Here is a 17,706-nt window from a genome sequence, read left to right on the forward strand (position 1 = left end):
CTGGTGGTGGTCTCTGTGTTGGCCGTGGTGGTCCCTGAGGTGGATGAAGTGGTCCAGGAGGTGGTTGGGGAGGTCCCTGAGGTGGTCGTGGTGGTCTCTGGGATGGTTGTAGTGGTCACTGAGGTCGTGGAGGTCTCTGGGATGGTCGTGGTGGTCACTGGAGAGGTTGTGAAGGTCACTGGGGTGGTCGTGGTGGTCACCGGGAAGGTTGTGGAGGCCTCTGTGGAGCTCCCTGAGGTGGTCGTGGTGGACCCTGACGAGGTCGGGGTGGTCGTAGGAGTGGTCGTGGAGGTCTCTGGAGGGGTCATGGTGGACCCTGAGGTCGTGGTGGCCTCTGGGGTGGTTGTGGTGAGCACTGAGGTGGTCGTGGTGGACCCTGAGGAGCTGGTGGTGGTCTCTGTGTTGGTCGTGGTGGTCCCTGAGGTGGATGAAGTGGTCCAGGAGGTGGTTGGGGAGGTCCCTGAGGAGGCCGTGGTGGTCTCTGGGATGCTTGTAGTGGTCACTGAGGTCGTGGAGGTCTCTGGGGTGGTCGTGGGGGTCACTGTAGAGGTTGTGAAGGTCACTGGGGTGGCCGTGGAGGTCTCCGGGGTGGTTGTGGTGGTCTTAGGAGTGGTCATGGTGGTCCCCGAGGAGGTTGCGAAGGTCTCTGGAGGGGTTGTGGAGGTCCCTGAGGTCGTGGTGGTCTCGGGGGTGGTCGAGGTGGAGCCTGAGGAGGTCGTGGAGATCTCTGGGGTGGTCGTGATGGTCTCTGAGGTGGTCATGGTGGACCCTGGAAGGGTTGTGGTGGTCGCTGGGGTGGTCATGGTGGTCTCTGAGGAGGTGGTGGAGGTCCCTGTGGTGGTTGTGGTGGTCTCTGGGGTGGCCACAGAGGTCCCTGAGGTGGTTGAGGTGCTCACCGGGGTGGTCGTGGTGGAGCCTGAGGAGGTCGTGGAGGTCTCTGGGGTGCTCGTGGTGGTCGTGGAGATCACGGTGGTCCCTGACGTGGTCGTGGAGCTTGCTGGGGTGGTCGTGGAGATCTCTGGGCTGGTCATTGTGGTTCTTGATGTGCTCGTGGTGGTCCCTGAGGAGGTCGTGGAGGTCTCTGGAGGGGTTGTGGAGGTCCCTGAGGTCGTGGTGGTCACTGTGGTTGTGGTGGTCCCTGGGAAGGTTGTGGTGGTCCCTGATGTGGATGTCGTGGTCACCGGAGAGGTTGTGGAGGTCACTGGGGTGGTCGTGATGGCCTCTGAGGTGGTCATGGTGGACCCTGGGGTGGTCATGGTGGTCTCTGTCATGGTCGTGGTGGTCTCTGAGGTGGTCGTGGAGGTCCCTGTGATGGTCGGGGTGGTCCCTGAGGTGGTTGTGGTGGTTACCGAGGAGGTTGGAGTCATCTCTGGAGTGGTCGTGGAGGACCCTGAGGAGGTTGTGGTGGTCTTAGGAGTGGTCGCAGTGGTCCTTGAGGTGGTGCTGGTGGTGGTCACTGGGGCGGTCGTGGTGGTCTCTGAGGAGGTTGGAGAGGTCCCTGAGAAGGTCGTGGTGGTCACTGGCGCGGTCGTGGTGGTCTCTGAGTTGGTTGGTGGCATCTCTGGGGTGGTTGTGGTGGTCACTGAGGTGCTTGTGGAGCTTCCTGAGGCGGTCGTGGAGGTTCCTGCAGTGGCTGTGGTGGTCTCTGAGGAGGTCGTGGAGGACCCTGTGATGGTCGGGGAGGTCCCTGTGGTGGTCGAGATGGTCTCAGGGATGGTCACTGAGGTGGTGGTGGTCACTGGGGTGGTCGTGGAGGTCTCTGAGTTGGTTGGTGTCACCTCTGGGGTGGTCGTGGAGGTCCCTGTGGTGGGCACGGTGGTCACTGTGGTGGCTGTGGGTGTCCCTGATGTGGTTGTGGAGATTTCTGAGGGGGTCGTGGTGGTCCCTGGGGTGGTCGTGGTGGTTTCTGAGGAGATCGGGGTGGTCACTGAGGTGCTCGTGGAGGTCCCTGTGGTGCCCAGGGAGGTCTCTGTGGTGGGTGGAGTGGACTCTGGGGTGGTTGTGGAGGTCCCTGTGGTGGGCATGGTGGTCCCTGAGGGGGTCGTGGTGGTCACTGGAGTGGTCGTGGACAATCCTGAGGTGGTCGTGGTGGTCTTAGGAGTGGTCACTGAAGTTGTGGTGGTCTCTGAGGAGGTCGTGGAGGACCCTGTGATGGTCGTGGAGGTCCCTGTGGTGGTCAAGATGGTCTCAGGTGTGGTCACTGAAGTCGTGGAGGTCCCTGTGGTGGGCACGGTGGTCACTGGGGTGGTGATGGGGATCCCTGACGTGGTCGTGGAGGTCTCTGAGGTGCTTGGGGTGGGCCCTGGGGTGGTCGTGGAGGTCTCTGGGAAGGTCGTGGTGGTCACTGGGGTGGTCGTGGAGGACCTTGAGGTGGTTGCAATGGTCACTGTGGTTGGTGTCACCTCTGGGGTGGTCGTGGAGGTCCCTGTGGTGGGCACGGTGGTCACTGTGGTGGTTGTGGGTGTCCCTGATGTGGTTGTGGAGATTTCTGAGGTGGTTGTGGTGGTCACTGGGGTGGTCACTGAAGTCGTGGTGGTCCCTGAGGAGGTTGTGGATGTCACTGGGGTGGCCGTGGAGGTCCCTGTGTTGGTCGTGGTGGTCACTGGGGTGGTCGAGATGGTCTCAGGGGTGGTCACTGAGGTTGGTGTCATCTCTGGGGTGGTCGTGGAGGACCCTGTGATGGTCGGGGTGGTCACTGGGGTGGTCGTGGACGTCACTGGGGTGGGCACTGAAGTCGTGGAGGTCTCTGGGGTGGTTGTGGTGGACCCTGATGTGGTTGTGGAGGTCTCTGGGAAGGTCATGGTGGTCACTGGGGTGGTCGTGGAGGACCTTGAGGTGGTTGCAATGGTCACTGTGGTTGGTGTCACCTCTAGGGTGGTCGTGGAGGTCCCTGTGGTGGGCACGGTGGTCACTGTGGTGGCTGTGGGTGTCCCTGATGTGGTTGTGGAGATTTCTGAGGTGGCTGTGGTGGTCACTGGGGTGGTCGTGGAGGTCTCTGAGGAGGTTGGTGTCATCTCTGAGGTGGTCGTGGAGGACGCTGTGATGGTCGGGGTGGTCACTGAAGTCGTGGAGGTCCCTGTGGTGGGCACGGTGGTCACTGTGGTGGTTGTGGGTGTCCCTGATGTGGTTGTGGAGATTTCTGAGGTGGTCGTGGTGGTCCCTGGGGTGGTCACTGAGGTCGTGGTGGTCCCTGAGGTGGTCATGGACGACCCTGTGATGGTTGGGATGGTCCCTATGGTGGTCGAGATGGTCTCAGGGGTGGTCACTGAGGTGGTGGTGGTCACTGGGGTGGTCGTGGAGGTCTCTGAGGAGGTTGGTGTCATCTCTGGGGTGGTCGTGATGGACGCTGTGATGGTCGGGGTGGTCCCTGTGGTGGTCGAGATGGTCTCAGGGGTGGTCGTGGGCGATCCTGAGGTGGTCGTGGAGGTCACTGGAGTGGTCGGGGTGGACCCTGAGGAGGTCATGGAGGTCTCTGGGAAGGTCATGGTGGTCACTGGGGTGGTCGTGGAGGACCTTGAGGTGGTTGCAATGGTATCTGGGCTGGTCATGGAGGTCTCTGAGGAGGTCGGGGTGGTCCCTGAGGTGGTTGTGGAGGTCTCTGTGATCATCGTGGAGCTCTCTGAAGTGGACAGTGGGGTCTCTGTGGTGCTCAGGGAGGTCCCTGTGGTGGGTGGGGTGGCCTCTGTGTTGGTCGTGGTGGTCACTGGAGTGGTCGTGGATGATCCTGAGGTGGTCGTGGTGGCCTTAGGAGCGGTCACTGAAGTCGTGGTGGTCACTGAGGAGGTGGTGATGGTCTCTGGTGCAGTCGTGGAGGTCCCTGAGGCGGTTGAGGTGGTCCCTGTGGTGGGCATGGTGGGCCCTGATGTGGTCGTGGAGGTCTCTGTGTTGGTTGGTGTCATCTCTGCGGTGGTCGTGGAGGTCAGTGAGGTGGTGGAGGTCTCTGTGCTGGTCGTGGAGGACCTTGGGGTGGTGGTGGAGATTCCTGGGTTGGTCATGGTGGGCCCTGAGGTGGTCGTGGAGGTCTCTGAGGAGGTTGGAGAGGTCCCTGAGCTGGTCGAGGTGGTCTTAGGGGTGGTCGTGGTGGTCGCTGAGATCACGGTGGTCACTGGGGTGGTCGTGGAGATCCCTGTGGTGGACAGGGTGGTCCCTGGGATGGTCGTGGTGGTCACTGAGGTGGTTGTGGGAGACCCCGAGGTGGTCGTGGAGGTCTCTGGGACGGTTGTGGAGGTCACTGAGGTGGTTGGTGTCACCTCTGTGATGGTCGAGGTGGTCACTGAGGTTATGGAGGTCCCTGAGGTGGTCGTGGTGGTCACTGGGGTGGTTGTGGGTGTCCCTGAGATGGTCATGGAGGACCCTGAGGAGGTGGTGGTGGCCTCTAAGGTGGTCGTGGAGGTCTCCGAGCTGGTCGGTGCCATTTCTGGGGTGGTTGTGGTGGTCCCTGAGGTGGCCGTGGAGAACCCTGAGGAGGTGGTGGTGGTCCCCGGTGTGATTGTGGAGCTTCCTGAGGAGGTCGTGGAGGTCCCTATGGTGGTCGGGGTGCTCATAGGGGTGGTCGTAGGGGTGGTCGTGGAGGTCTCTGGGACGGTTGTGGAGGTCACTGAGATGGTCGGGGTGGTCCTTGATGTGGTTGTGGAGATTCCTGTGTTGGTCGTGGTGGGCCCTGAGGAGGTTGTGAAGGTTCCTGAGGTGTCCATGGACTCTGTGGAGGCCCCTGTGATGGTTGTGAAGGTTCCTGAGGTGTCCATGGACTCTGTGGAGGCCCCTGTGATGGTTGTGAAGGTTCCTGAGGTGTCCATGGACTCTGTGGAGGTCCCTGTGGTGACCATGGGCTCCCTGGAGGTCCCTGTGAGGGTTGTGGACGTCCTTGGGGTGGTCGTGGTGGTCTCTGCGATGTCCATGATGGTCTCTGAGGTGACCGTGGTGGTCCCATTGATGTCCATGGTGGTCTCCGAGGAGGTCGTGGTGGTCCCATTGATGTCCAGGAGCTCCCCGGAGCTCCCCTGGGCTCTGGTTGTCCCCACGAGGGCGGCTGCAGGAGAAGGTCCAGGGTGAGCAGAGACCCCCAAAACCCTCCCAGGGAGGAGGAGACCCCGACCTTCCTCCTCCTCCTCCTCCTCCTCCTCTTTCCTCCCTTTGACCCATCCAACGTCCCCCCATCTCCTCCACCTTCCTTCATCTTCACCCTCCTCATCCTCCTCCTTCTCCAAGACCTTCATCCAAGGTTTCTTCTCCACTTCCAACCTTCTGCATCATCTCCACCTTCCTCCTCCTCCTCCTCCTCCTCCTCCTCCTCCTCCTCCAAGACCTTCATCTCCTTTTGGTGTCCTTCATCCCCTCCCTCTTCTTCTTCACCTTCCTCCTCACCTTCACCACCTCCCGTCATCTTCCTCTTCCTCCCAGACCTTCATCCCACCCTCAGCACTGACCAACCTCACCTCGTTGTCTCCACCTTCCTCCTCTTCCTCTTCCTCCTCTTCCTCCTCCCCCTCCGGCCTCTCCCCATCGTCTCCACCTTTCACCTCTTCCTCTTCCTCCTCTTCCTCCTCTTCCTCCTCTTCCTCCTCTTCCTCCTCTTCCTCCTCCTCTTCCTCCTCCACGGCCTTCAGATCTGAACCCCTCAAACCTCCCCAATTCCTCCTGCTCTTCATCATCACCCTCCTCTTCTTCATCCTCCTCTCCCTCCTCCAAGCCCTTCAGACCGTGGACCCCTCCCAGCCCAACTCCTCCTCTTCCTCTTCTTCTTCATCCCCTTCACCTTCCTCCTCCTCCTCCTCCTCCTCCTCCTCCTCCTCCTCCTCCTCCTCCAAGCCCTTCAGATCTGAACCCCTCAAACCTCCCCCACCCCGATTCCTCCTCCTCTTCCTCATCCTCTTCCTCTTCATCTCCCTTTTCTTCATCCTCCTCCTCATCTTCATCCTCTTCCTCCTCTTCTTCATCCTCTTCATCCTCCTCTTCCTTTCCTTCATCCTCCTCATCCTCCTCTTCCTTTCCTTCATCCTCCTCCTCCTCACCCTCCCCCTCTTCATCCTCATCCCCGTCCACCCAACCTGTCCCCACCATCCTCCTCCTCCTCTTCTTCATCCTCGTCTTCATCCTCCAAGCCCTTCAGATCTGAACCCCTCAAACCTCCCCCACCCTGATTCGTCCTCCTCTTCATCCTCCTCTTCATCCTCCTCTTCTTCATCTTCCTCCTCCTCCTTTTCTCCACCCTCTTTATCCTCTTCTTCATCTTCCTCATCCTCCTTTTCTCCACCCTCTTTTTCACCCTGCTCCTCCTCACCCTCTCCCTCCAAGACCTTCATCCCCCCCATCCCCACCATCCTCCTCCTCCTCCTCCTCTTCCTCCCCAGTGTCCCCGTGTCCCCCTGTCCATCCTCACCTGTGATGGCGCAGGTGACCACCACCAGGTGACCACCACCAGGTGACCACCACCATGACCCTCCCAATGTCCCCTCCCGATGTCCCCCTGTCCCCTCCCGATGTCCCCCTGTCCATGCTCAGCTGTGATGGCACAAGTGAGGAACCACCAGGTGACCACCACCAGGTGAGGACCATCAGGACCCTCCCAATGTCCCCCTGTCCCCCCCTCACCTGCGATGGCCACCAGGACACTCCCAATGTTCCTTCCCCATGTCCCCCCTGTCCCCCTGTCCGTCCTCACCTGTGATGGCACAAGTGACCACCAGGTGACCACCACCAGGACCCTCCCAGTGTCCCCCTGTCCCCTCGCAATGTCCCCTCCCAGTGTCCCCCTGTCCATCCTCACCTGGGATGGCACAGGTGATCACCACCAGGTGAGGGCCACCAGGAGCTTCCCAATGTCCCCTCCCCAATGTCCCTTCCCTGATGTCCCTGTGTCCCTCTGTCTATCCTCACCTGTGATGTCCCTGTGTCCCCTCACCTGTGATGGCGCAGCTCAGGGCCACCAGCACCGTCCCTCGTGTCCCCCTGTCCCCTCCCGATGTCCCCCTGTCCCTGCTCACCTGTGATGTCCCCGTGTCCCCTCACCTGTGATGGCACAAGTGAGGACCACCAGGTGACCACCACCAGGTGACCACCACCAGGACTGTCCCAATGTCCCCTCCCACTGTCCCACTGTCCCCCTGTCCCCTCACCTGTGATGGCGCAGCTCAGGGCCACCAGCACCGTCCCTCGTGTCCCCCCCATGGCCGCGGCCACGTTCTGTCCCCAAGTGGGGCCGGCGCCAGCGGTGACAGTGACAATATCTGGGGTGTGGGAGGGGGGGGACAGGGGGTGGCCCCGGACCTTTGTCCCCACGCGGGCGGGTGGGTGGGGGATGGCGGGCGGTGACACACGCAGGTGACACGCACAGGTGGCACGCACAGGTGGCACAGGCGGTGACACAGAGCCGGAGAATGCGGCGGCCGCGCCCGGATCGGAGCTTCCTCCATCGGCGGTGTCACGACATGGCGGGGGGACAGGGAGGGGACACTGGGGTGGCACCGAGATCCATGGGAACATTGGGGTGGGGACATGGAGGTGGCACCAGGATTGATGGGGACATAGAGGTGGCACCAAGATCAATGGGGACACTGGGGTGGCACTGAGATCCATGGGGACATGAGGATGGGGACATTGAGGTGGCACCAGGATCAGTGGGGACATTGGGATGGGGACATTGGGGTGGCACCAAGGTCCATGGGAACATGGGAATGGGGACATGGAGGTGGCACCAAGATCAATGGGGACATGGGGATGGGGACATTGGAGGTGGCACCGAGATCCATGGGAACATGGGAATGGGGACATGGAGGTGGCACCAGGATTGATGGGGACATTGGGGTGGCACCGAGATCCATGGGGACATGAGGATGGGGACATTGGGGTGGCACCGAGATCCATGGGGACATGAGGATGGGGACATTGAGGTGGGGACATAGAGGTGGAACCAGGATCAATGGGGACACTGGGGTGCCACTGAGATCCATGGGGACACAGGCGGGACAGGGACGGGACATTGGAGTGGCATCAAGATCCATGGGGACATGAGGATGGGGACATTGGTGTGGCACCGAGATCAGTGGGGACATTGGGGTGGAGACATTGGGATGGGGACATTGGGGTGGCACCGAGGTCCGTGGGCACATGGCGATGGGGACAGAGGGGACATTGGGATTGGTGGGGACAGGGAGGTGGCACCCAGGTCCATGGGGACGTTGGGGTGGCACCGAGGTCCATGGGAACGTGGGGATGGGAACAGGCAGGGACACCGGGATCGGCGGGTTGGGGGAGACAGGAACGTCACCGCCGTGAGTGGGGACACTGAGATGTCCTGGTGGCCACCGGGGACACGGGGACGGGGACAGGGAGGTGGCACCGAGATCCGTAAAGTCCGTATGTCCCAGTGCCCTCCCAGTCCATCCCAGTCCATCCCAGTCCATCCCAGTTCATTCCCAGTCCATCCCAGTCCATCCCAGTCCATCCCAGTCCATCCCAGTCCATCCCAGTCTCTCCCAGTCCCTCCCAGTCTGTCCCAGTACATCCCAGTGCCCTCCCAGTATGTCCCAGTTTATCCCAGTCCCTCCCAGTCTCTCCCAGTTTGTCCCAGTCCATCCCAGAACTGTCCCCAGTCCATCCCAGTTCATCCCAGTCCCTCCCAGTCCATCCCAGTCTCTCCCAGGGTCCCCCCGGGGGTTTCCCCCGTGACGTCACCGCCGGCCCCGCCCTCGCCAGCCAATGGGAGGAGGGGCGCGTGACCCTTGGCCGGCGGGAGCAGGAAAGGGGGCGGGGCCACACCTGGGAACACCTGGGGCCACACCTGGGGACAGACGGACACACCTGGGGACAGACGTGGGGACACGTCAGCGGCGGGAACCGCGACACGAGAGGGACACCTGGGGGGGAGGGGACACACCTGGGGACAGACGGACACACCTGGGGGACAGGTGCGAGGGGGACAATTCCCCCAAAATTCCCCAAAATTGCCCCAAATTTCCCCCAAAATTCTCCCAAATTTCCCCTAAAATTACCCTAAAATTACCCCCAACCGCCGCCCAAAATTTCCCCAAAATTGCCCCAAATTTCCCCTAAAATTACCCCAAAATTCCCCAAATTTCACTCAGATTATTTAAAATTCCCCCCAGATCCCCCAAAATTTTCCCGAATCCCCTCAAATCCCCCAAATCCCTCAGGTTCCCCCTAAATCCCTCAAAATCTCCCCAAAATTCCTCCAAAATCCTCTCAAATCTCCCCAAAATCCCCCAAATTCCCCCGTAATTACCCCAAAAATCCGCCAAAATTCACCCAAAAATCCCCAAAATTTCCTTTAAAATCCCCCCCAAAATCCTCCCGAATCTCACCAAAATCCCCAAAATTCCCCCCAAAATCCTTTCAAATCCCCCCCAAAATTCCCCCAAAACCCTTTCAAATCCCCCCCAAAAATCCCCAAAATTTCCTTAAAATCCCCCCCCCCCCGCAAAATCCTCCCGAATTTCACCAAAATCCCCCCCCCAAAAAAATCCCCCTGGGTGGGGGTTGGGCAGCGCATCCTCCTCATCCTCCCCCCCCCCCCTCCCCCCCCTCCCTTTTCCCGGCTCTCGCGGGTGGGGGGAGGGGCAGCGCTGCCGCAGGAGGGGGAGGGGCCAAAGGAGCCGCCCCTCCCCCCCCTTCCCCCCCCCTCAATTTAAGGCCGCCCCTCCCCCACCCCCTCCCCCCCCCCCCCCCGGTATTTTCCAGACGCCGGAGCCGGAGCGAGGCCGGGGGAGAGAACGCGAGGAGCGCGAGGGGGTCGGTGCCGCCCCTCCCCCCACCCCCGCGACCACCCCCCACCCACCCACCCCATCATCATCCCCATCCCCCACCCCGCGACCCCTCCCCATCCTCCCCCCCCACCCCCCCTTTTAATGATTACCGGAGGATGAGGCCCCATCAGCGCCCCTCCCCCCACACACCTGAGACCCCCATCCGGGCCCCTCCCCCACCTCAGAGACCCCCACATGGCCCCTCCCCCCCGAAAGCCCCCCATTGCCCCTCCCCCCACACCTGAGATCCCCCCCATCCGGGCCCCTCCCCCATCCTTGAGACCCCTCCCCCACCCTTAAGACCCCTCCCCCACCTCAGAGACCCCCCCCCCTTATCATCATCCCTCCCCCACCCTTGAGACCCCCCCCCCCCCGCATCTCCCCCTCCCCCACACCTGAGACCCCCCCCCCCCCCAATTCCGGCCCCTCCCACATCGCCCCTTTCCCCCCGAGACCCCTCCCCAAATCGCCCCTCCCCCACACCTGTGACCCCCCCCCCACCCCCACCCCTTCCATCGCCCCTCCCCCTTTTTCCCCCCTCCCCTCCCCCCCCTCGGGTACCATTTTGGGGCGGGGCTGGGTGGGGGAGGGGTCCCTATGGATCTATGGGGAATTTGGGGAGGGGGCCCTATGGGGCTGGGGGGGGTCCCTATAGGGCCGAGCATCCCCCTATGGATCTATAGGGGATTTTGGGGAGGGGTCTCCATAGGGCCGGGGAGTCCCTATGGATCGATGGGGGGTTTGGGGAGGGGTCTCTATAGGGGATTTGGGGGAGGGTCTCTATGGGGCTGGGGGGTTTCTGTAGGGCCAGACCTATGGGGGATTTGGGGAGGGGTCCCTGTGGATCTACAGGAGATTTGGGGAGGGGTCCCTATAGGGCCGAAGGATCCCTATAGGGGATTTGGGGAGGGGTCCCTATTTATCTATTTGGGATTTTGGGGAGGGGTCGCTATAGGGGATTTGGGGGAGGGTCTCTATAGGGCCGGGGGGTCCCCATAGGGCCGGATCTATGGGGCTGGGAGGGTCCCTATGGATCTCTGGGGAATTTGGGGAGGGGTCTCTATGGGGCCGGGGATCCCTATGGATCTATACGGGATTGGGGAGGGGTCCCTTTGGATCTATAGGGGATTTGGGGAGGGGTCTCTATTTGGGGAGGGGACCCTATAGGGGATTTTGGGGAGGGGTCCCTATGGATCTATAGGGGATTTTGGGGAGGGGTCTCTATTTGGGGAGGGGTCCCTATGGATCTATGGGGGATTTTGGGGAGGGGTCTCTATTTGGGGAGGGGATCCTATAGGAGATTTTGGGGAGGGGTCCCTATGGATCTATGGGGGATTTCGGGAGGGGTCCCTATGGATCTATAGGGGATTTGGGGAGGGGTCCCTATTTGGGGAGGGGTCCCTATATGGGTCCTATTTGGGATTTTGGGGAGGGGTCCCTATGGATCTATACGGGATTTGGGGAGGGGTCTCTATTTGGGGAGGGGTCCCTGTATGGGTCCTATTTGGGATTTTGGGGAGGGGTCTCTACAGGGCCCCGCCCCCCTCCCGTGTTTTCCCCCCCCCCCCGCCCCTCCCCCATTTCCGTTCGGGATTTTTGTTTCTATTTTGGGATCCAGCACCTGCCCAAAGGGGGGGGAGGGGCGGGGGGAGTGGGGGGAGGGGTCCCTGTAGGGGGGGAGGGGCGCTGGGATCAACTGGGAACAACTGGGATAAATTGGGGAGGGGTCTCTATGGGGGAGAGGGGCACTGGGATGAACTGGGAGAAACTGGGATAAATTGGGGAGGGGTCCCAAACCCCCCCAAAATGGAACGGGGTGGGGGGGGGGGGGGGTTTCATGATGAGTTTTGGGAGGGGGGGACACCCCCAAACCCCCCATGACCCCCCCCCCCCCCAAATTCCACCCAAATGGAGCCCCCTCCCCAAATCCAACCCAAAATGGAGCCCCCTCCCCAAATCCAACCCAAAATGGGGACCCCTCCCCAAATCCAACCCAAATGGGGACCCCTCCCCAAGTCTCCCCAGTTTGGGACCCCTCCACAATTGGAGACCCCCCCCCCCCCAAATCCCTCCCCAATTTGGGACCCCTCCCCACCTCCCACCCAAATGGAGACCCCTCCCCAACTGGAGACCCCCACAAATGCCCCCCAATTTGGGACCTCTACCCAACTGGGGACCCCTCCCCATTCCCCACTCTAATTTGGGACCCCTCCACAAATCCCCCCTAAAAATGAGCCCCCTCTCCAATTTGGGACCCCTCCCCAAATCCCACCCCAAATGGGGACCTCTCCCCAAATTGAGACCCCTCCCCAACTCCCACCCCCTCCCCACCCTCAATGACACCAAACCCCCCCTCTAACCCCCCCCAAATCCCACCCAACTTGGGACCCCCCCCTCAAATTCCACCCAAAATAAACCCCCTCCCCAACTCCCACCCAAATGGAGACCCCACCCCATTTCCCACCGAGTTTGGGACCCCTCCCCAAATGGAGACCCCTCCCCAACTCCCACCCACTCCTCACCATGAGAGGACACCCAAACCCCCCTGCTGACCCCCAAATCCCTTCCAAGATGAGCCCCCTCCCCAAATTCCACCCAAAATGAGGCCCCTTCTCAACTCCCACCCACTTGGACATCCCCTGCACCATTGGGGACCCCCCAAACCCCCCTGAAATGGAGACCCCTCCCCAACTCCCACCCCAATTCGGGACCCCTCCCCAACTGCGGACCCCCTCCCCAACTCCCACCCCAATTTGGGACCCCTCCCCAATTCCCAACCCTAATTTGTGACCCCTCCCTAAATGGGGACCCCACCCCAATTCCCATCCCAAATGGAGCCCCCCTCTCTAAATCCCACCCCAATTTGGGACCCCTCCCCAATTGTGGACCCCCTCCCCAACTCCCACCCAATTTGGGACCCCTCCCCAATTGTGGACCCCCTCCCCAACTCCCACCCAATTTGGGACCCCTCCCCAATTGTGGACCCCCTCCCCAACTCCCACCCAATTTGGGACCCCTCCCCATCTCCCGCCCCCTCCCCACCCCTCAACGATCCCCCAAGCCCCCCCATTAACCCCCCAATTTCTCTCTCTCTCCGCAGCCTCCGCCGCCATGGGGGGTCACCCATCCCCACCGCTCCCCTCCCCCCTCCTCCTCCTCCTCCTCTTCCTCCTCGTCCTCGCCCCCTCCCCAATTTCCCCCACCGCCGCCCCCCCCGAGGACCTGCTGGTCTCCACCTCCTCCGGCTCCGTCCGCGGCTTCCACGTCGCCGCCGGCCCCTCCTCGCTCGCCGCCGCCTTTCTGGGGATCCCCTACGCCGAGCCCCCCGTGGGCCCCCTGCGCTTCGCCCCCCCGCGCCCCGCCCGGCCCTGGGGAGGGGTCCTGGACGCCCTCTCCCACCCGCACGCCTGCTTCCAGCCCGTGGACACCATGTTCCCCGGCTTCGGCGGCTCCGAGATGTGGAACCCCAACCGCGAGATGAGCGAGGACTGCCTGTACCTCAACATCTGGGCGCCGGCGCCGCGCCCCAAAACGCCGGCGCCGGTCCTGGTGTGGATCTACGGCGGCGGCTTCTACAGCGGCGCCGCCTCGCTGGACGTGTACGACGGGCGGTTCCTGGCCGCGGCCGAGGGCGTGCTGGTGGTCTCCATGAATTACCGGGTGGGGGCGCTGGGGTTTTTGGCCTTGCCGGGCCACCCCGAAGCGCCGGGCAACGTCGGGCTGCTGGACCAGCGCCTGGCGCTGCGCTGGGTGCAGGCCAACATCGCGGCGTTCGGCGGCGACCCCGGCGCGGTGACGCTGTTCGGCGAGAGCGCCGGCGCGGCCTCGGTGGGGCTGCACCTGCTCTCGGGGGGCAGCCGGGGCCTGTTCCGCCGCGCCGTGCTGCAGAGCGGCTCCCCGAACGGCCCCTGGGCCACGGTGGGCGCCGCCGAGGGCCGGCGCCGGGCGGCGCGGCTGGGCCGGCTGGTGGGGTGCGGCGGCGCGGGCGCGGGCGGCGCGGTGACCGACGAGACGGAGCTGCTGTCGTGCCTGCGCGCCGCGCCGCCGCCGCGGCTGGTGGAGCACGAGGCGGCCGTGCTGCCCCAGCAGGGCGTCTTCCGCTTCGCCTTCGTGCCCGTGGTGGACGGCGAGTTCCTGGCCGACGCCCCCGAGGCGCTGCTGGCCGCGCCGGGCCGCGCCGAGGCCGAGGTGCTGCTGGGCGCCGTGCAGGACGAGGGCACCTATTTCCTGGTGTACGGCGTGCCGGGCTTCGGCAAGGACAACGAGAGCCTGATCAGCCGCGAGGAGTTCCTGGGCGGCGTGCGGCTCGGCGTGCCCCAGGCCAACGAGCTGGCGGCCGAGGCCGTGGTGCTGCAGTACACCGACTGGCTGGACCAGGACAACCCCGTCAAGAACCGCGAGGCGCTGGACGACATCGTGGGCGACCACAACGTGGTGTGCCCGCTGATGCACTTCGCGCAGCGCTGGGCCGAGCGCGGCGGGACGGTCTTCGCGTACCTGTTCGATCACCGCGCGTCCAACCTGCTGTGGCCGCCGTGGATGGGCGTGCCGCACGGCTACGAGATCGAGTTCGTGTTCGGGCAGCCGCTCAACCCCGGGCTCAACTACACGGCCGAGGAGGAGGCGCTGAGCCGGCGCATCATGAGATACTGGGGGAACTTCGCACGCACCGGGTACGGCGCGGGATGGGGTTGGGGCTTGTTGAGTTGGGTTGAGTTGAGTTGCCTTGAGTTGAGTTGTGATGAGTTGGGTTGGGTTGGGTTGGATTGAGATGCGATGAGTTTGGTTGGATGACCTCAGTTGGGATGAGTTGAGTTTGGATGAGTTGGGTTGGATGACCTCAGTTGAGTTGGGTTGACTTGGGTTGGCTTGAGTTGGGTTGGATGCTCTCGGCTGGGTTGAGTTGCAATGAGTTGAGTTGGACGGCCTCAGATGGGTTGGGTTGAGTTTGGATGAGTTAAGTTGGGATGAGTTGAGTTGGGTTGGATGCCCTTGGTTGGGTTGGGTTGAGTTTGGATGAGTTGAGTTGACCTGGGTTAAGTTGAGTTGGGTTGGGTTACATGACCTCAGTTGGGTTTGGTTGAGTTGGGATGAGTTGGGTTGAGTTGAATTGTGATAAGTTGAGTTGGATGCCCTCACTTGAGTTGAGTTGAGTTGGATGCCCTCAGTTGGGTTTGATTGAGTTTGGATGAGTTGGACGCCCTTGGCTGGGTTGGGTTGAGTTTGGATGACTTGGGTTGAGTTGAATTCTGATGAGTTGAGTTGGACACCCTCGTTTGGGATGAGTTGAGTTGGATGACCTCAGATGGGTTGAGTTGAGTTGGGTTGAGTTGGGTTGGGTTAAGTTGCATACCCTTGGTTGAGTTTGGTTGGGTTGAGTTGGGTTGGATGCCCTCAGTTGGGTTTGGTTGAGTTTGGATGAGTTGGGTTGAGTAGAATTCTGATGAATTGAGTTGGATGACCTCAGTTAGGTTGGGTTGAGTTGGGTTGAGTTGGACACTCTTGGCTGGGTTGGGTTGAGTTTGGATGAGTTTGGATGAGTTGGATGGGTTGGGTTGGGTTGAGTTGAGTTGGGTTAAGTTGGACGCCCTTGGCTGGGTTGGGTTGAGTTTGGATGAGTTGGGTTGAGTTTGGATGAGTTGAGTTGGATGACCTTGGATGGGTTGAGGTTGAGTTGGGTTGAGTTGGATGACCTTAGTTGGGTTGAGTTGGGTTGAGTTGGGTTGAGTTGGACACCCTTGCCTGACCCATCCCCATCGCAGTGACCCCAACGAGCCGTCGGAGCGCGAGCGGCGCTGGCCGTCCTACACGGCGTCGGGGCAGAGCTACGCCCGGCTCAACGCGCGGCCGCTCGCCGTGGCCCAGGGCCTGCGCGCCCAGGCCTGCGCGTTCTGGACGCGCTTCCTGCCCAAACTGCTCAACGTCACCGGTGAGGGACGGCGGGGAGATTGGGGACATTGGGGGGATTGGGGGGATTTGGGGACATTGAGGGGATTGGGGACATTGAGGGGATTTGGGGACATTGGGGATATTGAGGGGATCTGGGGACATTGGAGGATTGGGGGCATTGGGGACATTGGGGACATTACAGTCATTGGGGACATTGAGGGGATTGGGGGGATTTGGGGACATTGAGAGGATTTGGGGACATTGGGGACATTGGGGACATTGGGGGGATTTGGGGACATTGGGGACATTGGGGACATTGGGGGGATTGGGGGGATTTGGGGACATTGGGGACATTGGGGACATTGGGGGATTTGGGGTCATGGGGATGTTGGGGGGATTGGGCACGTTGGGGTGATGGGGACACACCAGGGACATTGGGGACATTTGGGGACATGGGGGGGGGGGTTGGGGACATTTGGGACATTGGGGGATTGTGGAATGTTGGGGGATTGGTGACATTCAGGGACATTGGGGATGTTGGGGACATTGAGGGGGTTTGGGACAGTGTGGAGATTGGGGACACTGGGGGGACTGGGGGGACATTGGGGACATTTGGGACATTGGGGGGACATTGAGGGGATTCGGGGACATCGGGGGGATTTGGGATTTTGGAGATGCTGGGGACATTTGGGGACACTGGGGACACTGCGGGGACATTGGTGGGATTGGGGATCATGAGGACACAGGGGGGACATTGAGGACTCTGGGAGGATTGGGGACATTGGGGACACTGGGGACATTGGGGACACTGGGGGGACATTCGGGGACATTCGGGGACATTGGGGGGGACTTGGGGACATTGGGGACATTTGTGGACACTGGGGACATTGAAGACTTTGGGGAGATTGGGGACATCGGGGATGTGGGAGGGACATTGGGGACATTTGGGGACACATTTGGGGTTTTTTTGGGGTGCCCTTGTCAGATTTGGGGGCTCTGCAGGGCCCATGGAGGAGGCGGAGCGGCAGCAGCACCGGGGATTTTGGGTGCTTTTATTGGGGTTTTTTGGGGTGGTTTTGGGGTTTTTTTTTCTGGAGATTTTTTTGGGGATGTTTTGGGGGACGTTTTTGGGGTGCCCATGTGAGATTTTGGGGTTCCGCAGGCCCCATGGAGGAGGCGGAGCGGCAGTGGCGCCTGGAGTTTCACCGCTGGAGCTCGTACATGATGCGCTGGAAGAGCCAATTCGAGCTCTACAGCCGCCAGGAGCGCTGCCAGCCCCTGTAGGGCGCCCCGAAACCGCCCGGGGCACCCCAAAATCCAGCCAGGAACCCTAAAATCCATCCGGGAACCCCAAATCTCCATCCAGAGAACCCAAAACTCCTCCAGGAACCAAAAAAATCCCATCCAGGAATCCTAAAATCCACCTAGGATACCCCAAATATCCACCTAGGATACCCCAAAACCTCACCCAGAACACCCCAAAATCCATCTGGGACACCCCAAAAATCCATCCAGGAACCCAAAAAACCTCACCCAGGAACCCTAAAACCGCCCGGGGCACCCCAAAATCCAGCCAGGAATCCTAAAATCCATCCAGGAATCGCAAATATCCACCTGGGACACCCCAAAATCCATCCAGGAACCCAAAGAATCCACCCAGAAATCCTAAAAATCCACCCAGGAACCCCAAAACACAACCGGGGTACCCCAAAATCCATCCAAGAATCCTAAAATCCACCTGGGGCACCCCAAAAATCCATCCAGAGAACCCAAAAATCCCACCCAGGAATCCCAAATATCCACCTAGGATTCCCCAAAATCCATCCAGGAACCAAAAACACCCACCCAGAAATCCCAAAAATCCACCCAGAGACCCCAAAACCTCACCCAGGAACCCCAAAACCGCCCGGGGCACCCCAAAATCCATCCAGGAATCCTAAAATCCACCCAGAGCATCCCAAAATTCACCTGAGACCCCAAAAATCCACCCAGGAACCCCAAAAAATCCACCCAGGAACCCAAAAAAATCTCTCCAGGGACACCCCAAAACCCACTC

The 17,706-nt window shown here is 61.3% G+C and overlaps 2 protein-coding genes across 2 annotated transcripts; one reads left to right on the forward strand and one right to left on the reverse strand.

The window, feature by feature from the left end:
- Window positions 1-1,410: 1,410 nt before the first annotated feature.
- LOC128950212 (mucin-2-like) lies at window positions 1,411-9,958 on the reverse strand. The gene is made up of 7 exons (XM_054295094.1): window positions 9,942-9,958; window positions 8,674-8,855; window positions 7,116-7,226; window positions 4,354-5,029; window positions 2,232-4,050; window positions 1,666-2,093; window positions 1,411-1,624 (listed from the first exon to the last, which is right to left on the reverse strand). The coding sequence occupies exons 1-7, from the start codon at window positions 9,956-9,958 to the stop codon at window positions 1,411-1,413; spliced, it is 3,447 nt and encodes a 1,148-aa protein (XP_054151069.1).
- Window positions 9,687-16,964, forward strand: ACHE (acetylcholinesterase (Cartwright blood group)). The gene is made up of 4 exons (XM_054295090.1): window positions 9,687-9,747; window positions 12,862-14,434; window positions 15,524-15,690; window positions 16,813-16,964. Exons 2-4 carry the CDS (start codon window positions 12,873-12,875, stop codon window positions 16,932-16,934), a joined length of 1,851 nt encoding a protein of 616 aa, XP_054151065.1. The 5' UTR covers window positions 9,687-9,747; window positions 12,862-12,872; the 3' UTR covers window positions 16,935-16,964.
- The last annotated feature ends 742 nt before the right edge of the window (window positions 16,965-17,706 follow it).

This window comes from Melozone crissalis, unplaced genomic scaffold (genome assembly GCF_028551555.1).
Source record: "Melozone crissalis strain CALT ecotype California unplaced genomic scaffold, PUWL_Pcris_2 ptg000498l_1, whole genome shotgun sequence".
NCBI classification, from domain to species: Eukaryota; Metazoa; Chordata; class Aves; order Passeriformes; family Passerellidae; genus Melozone; species Melozone crissalis.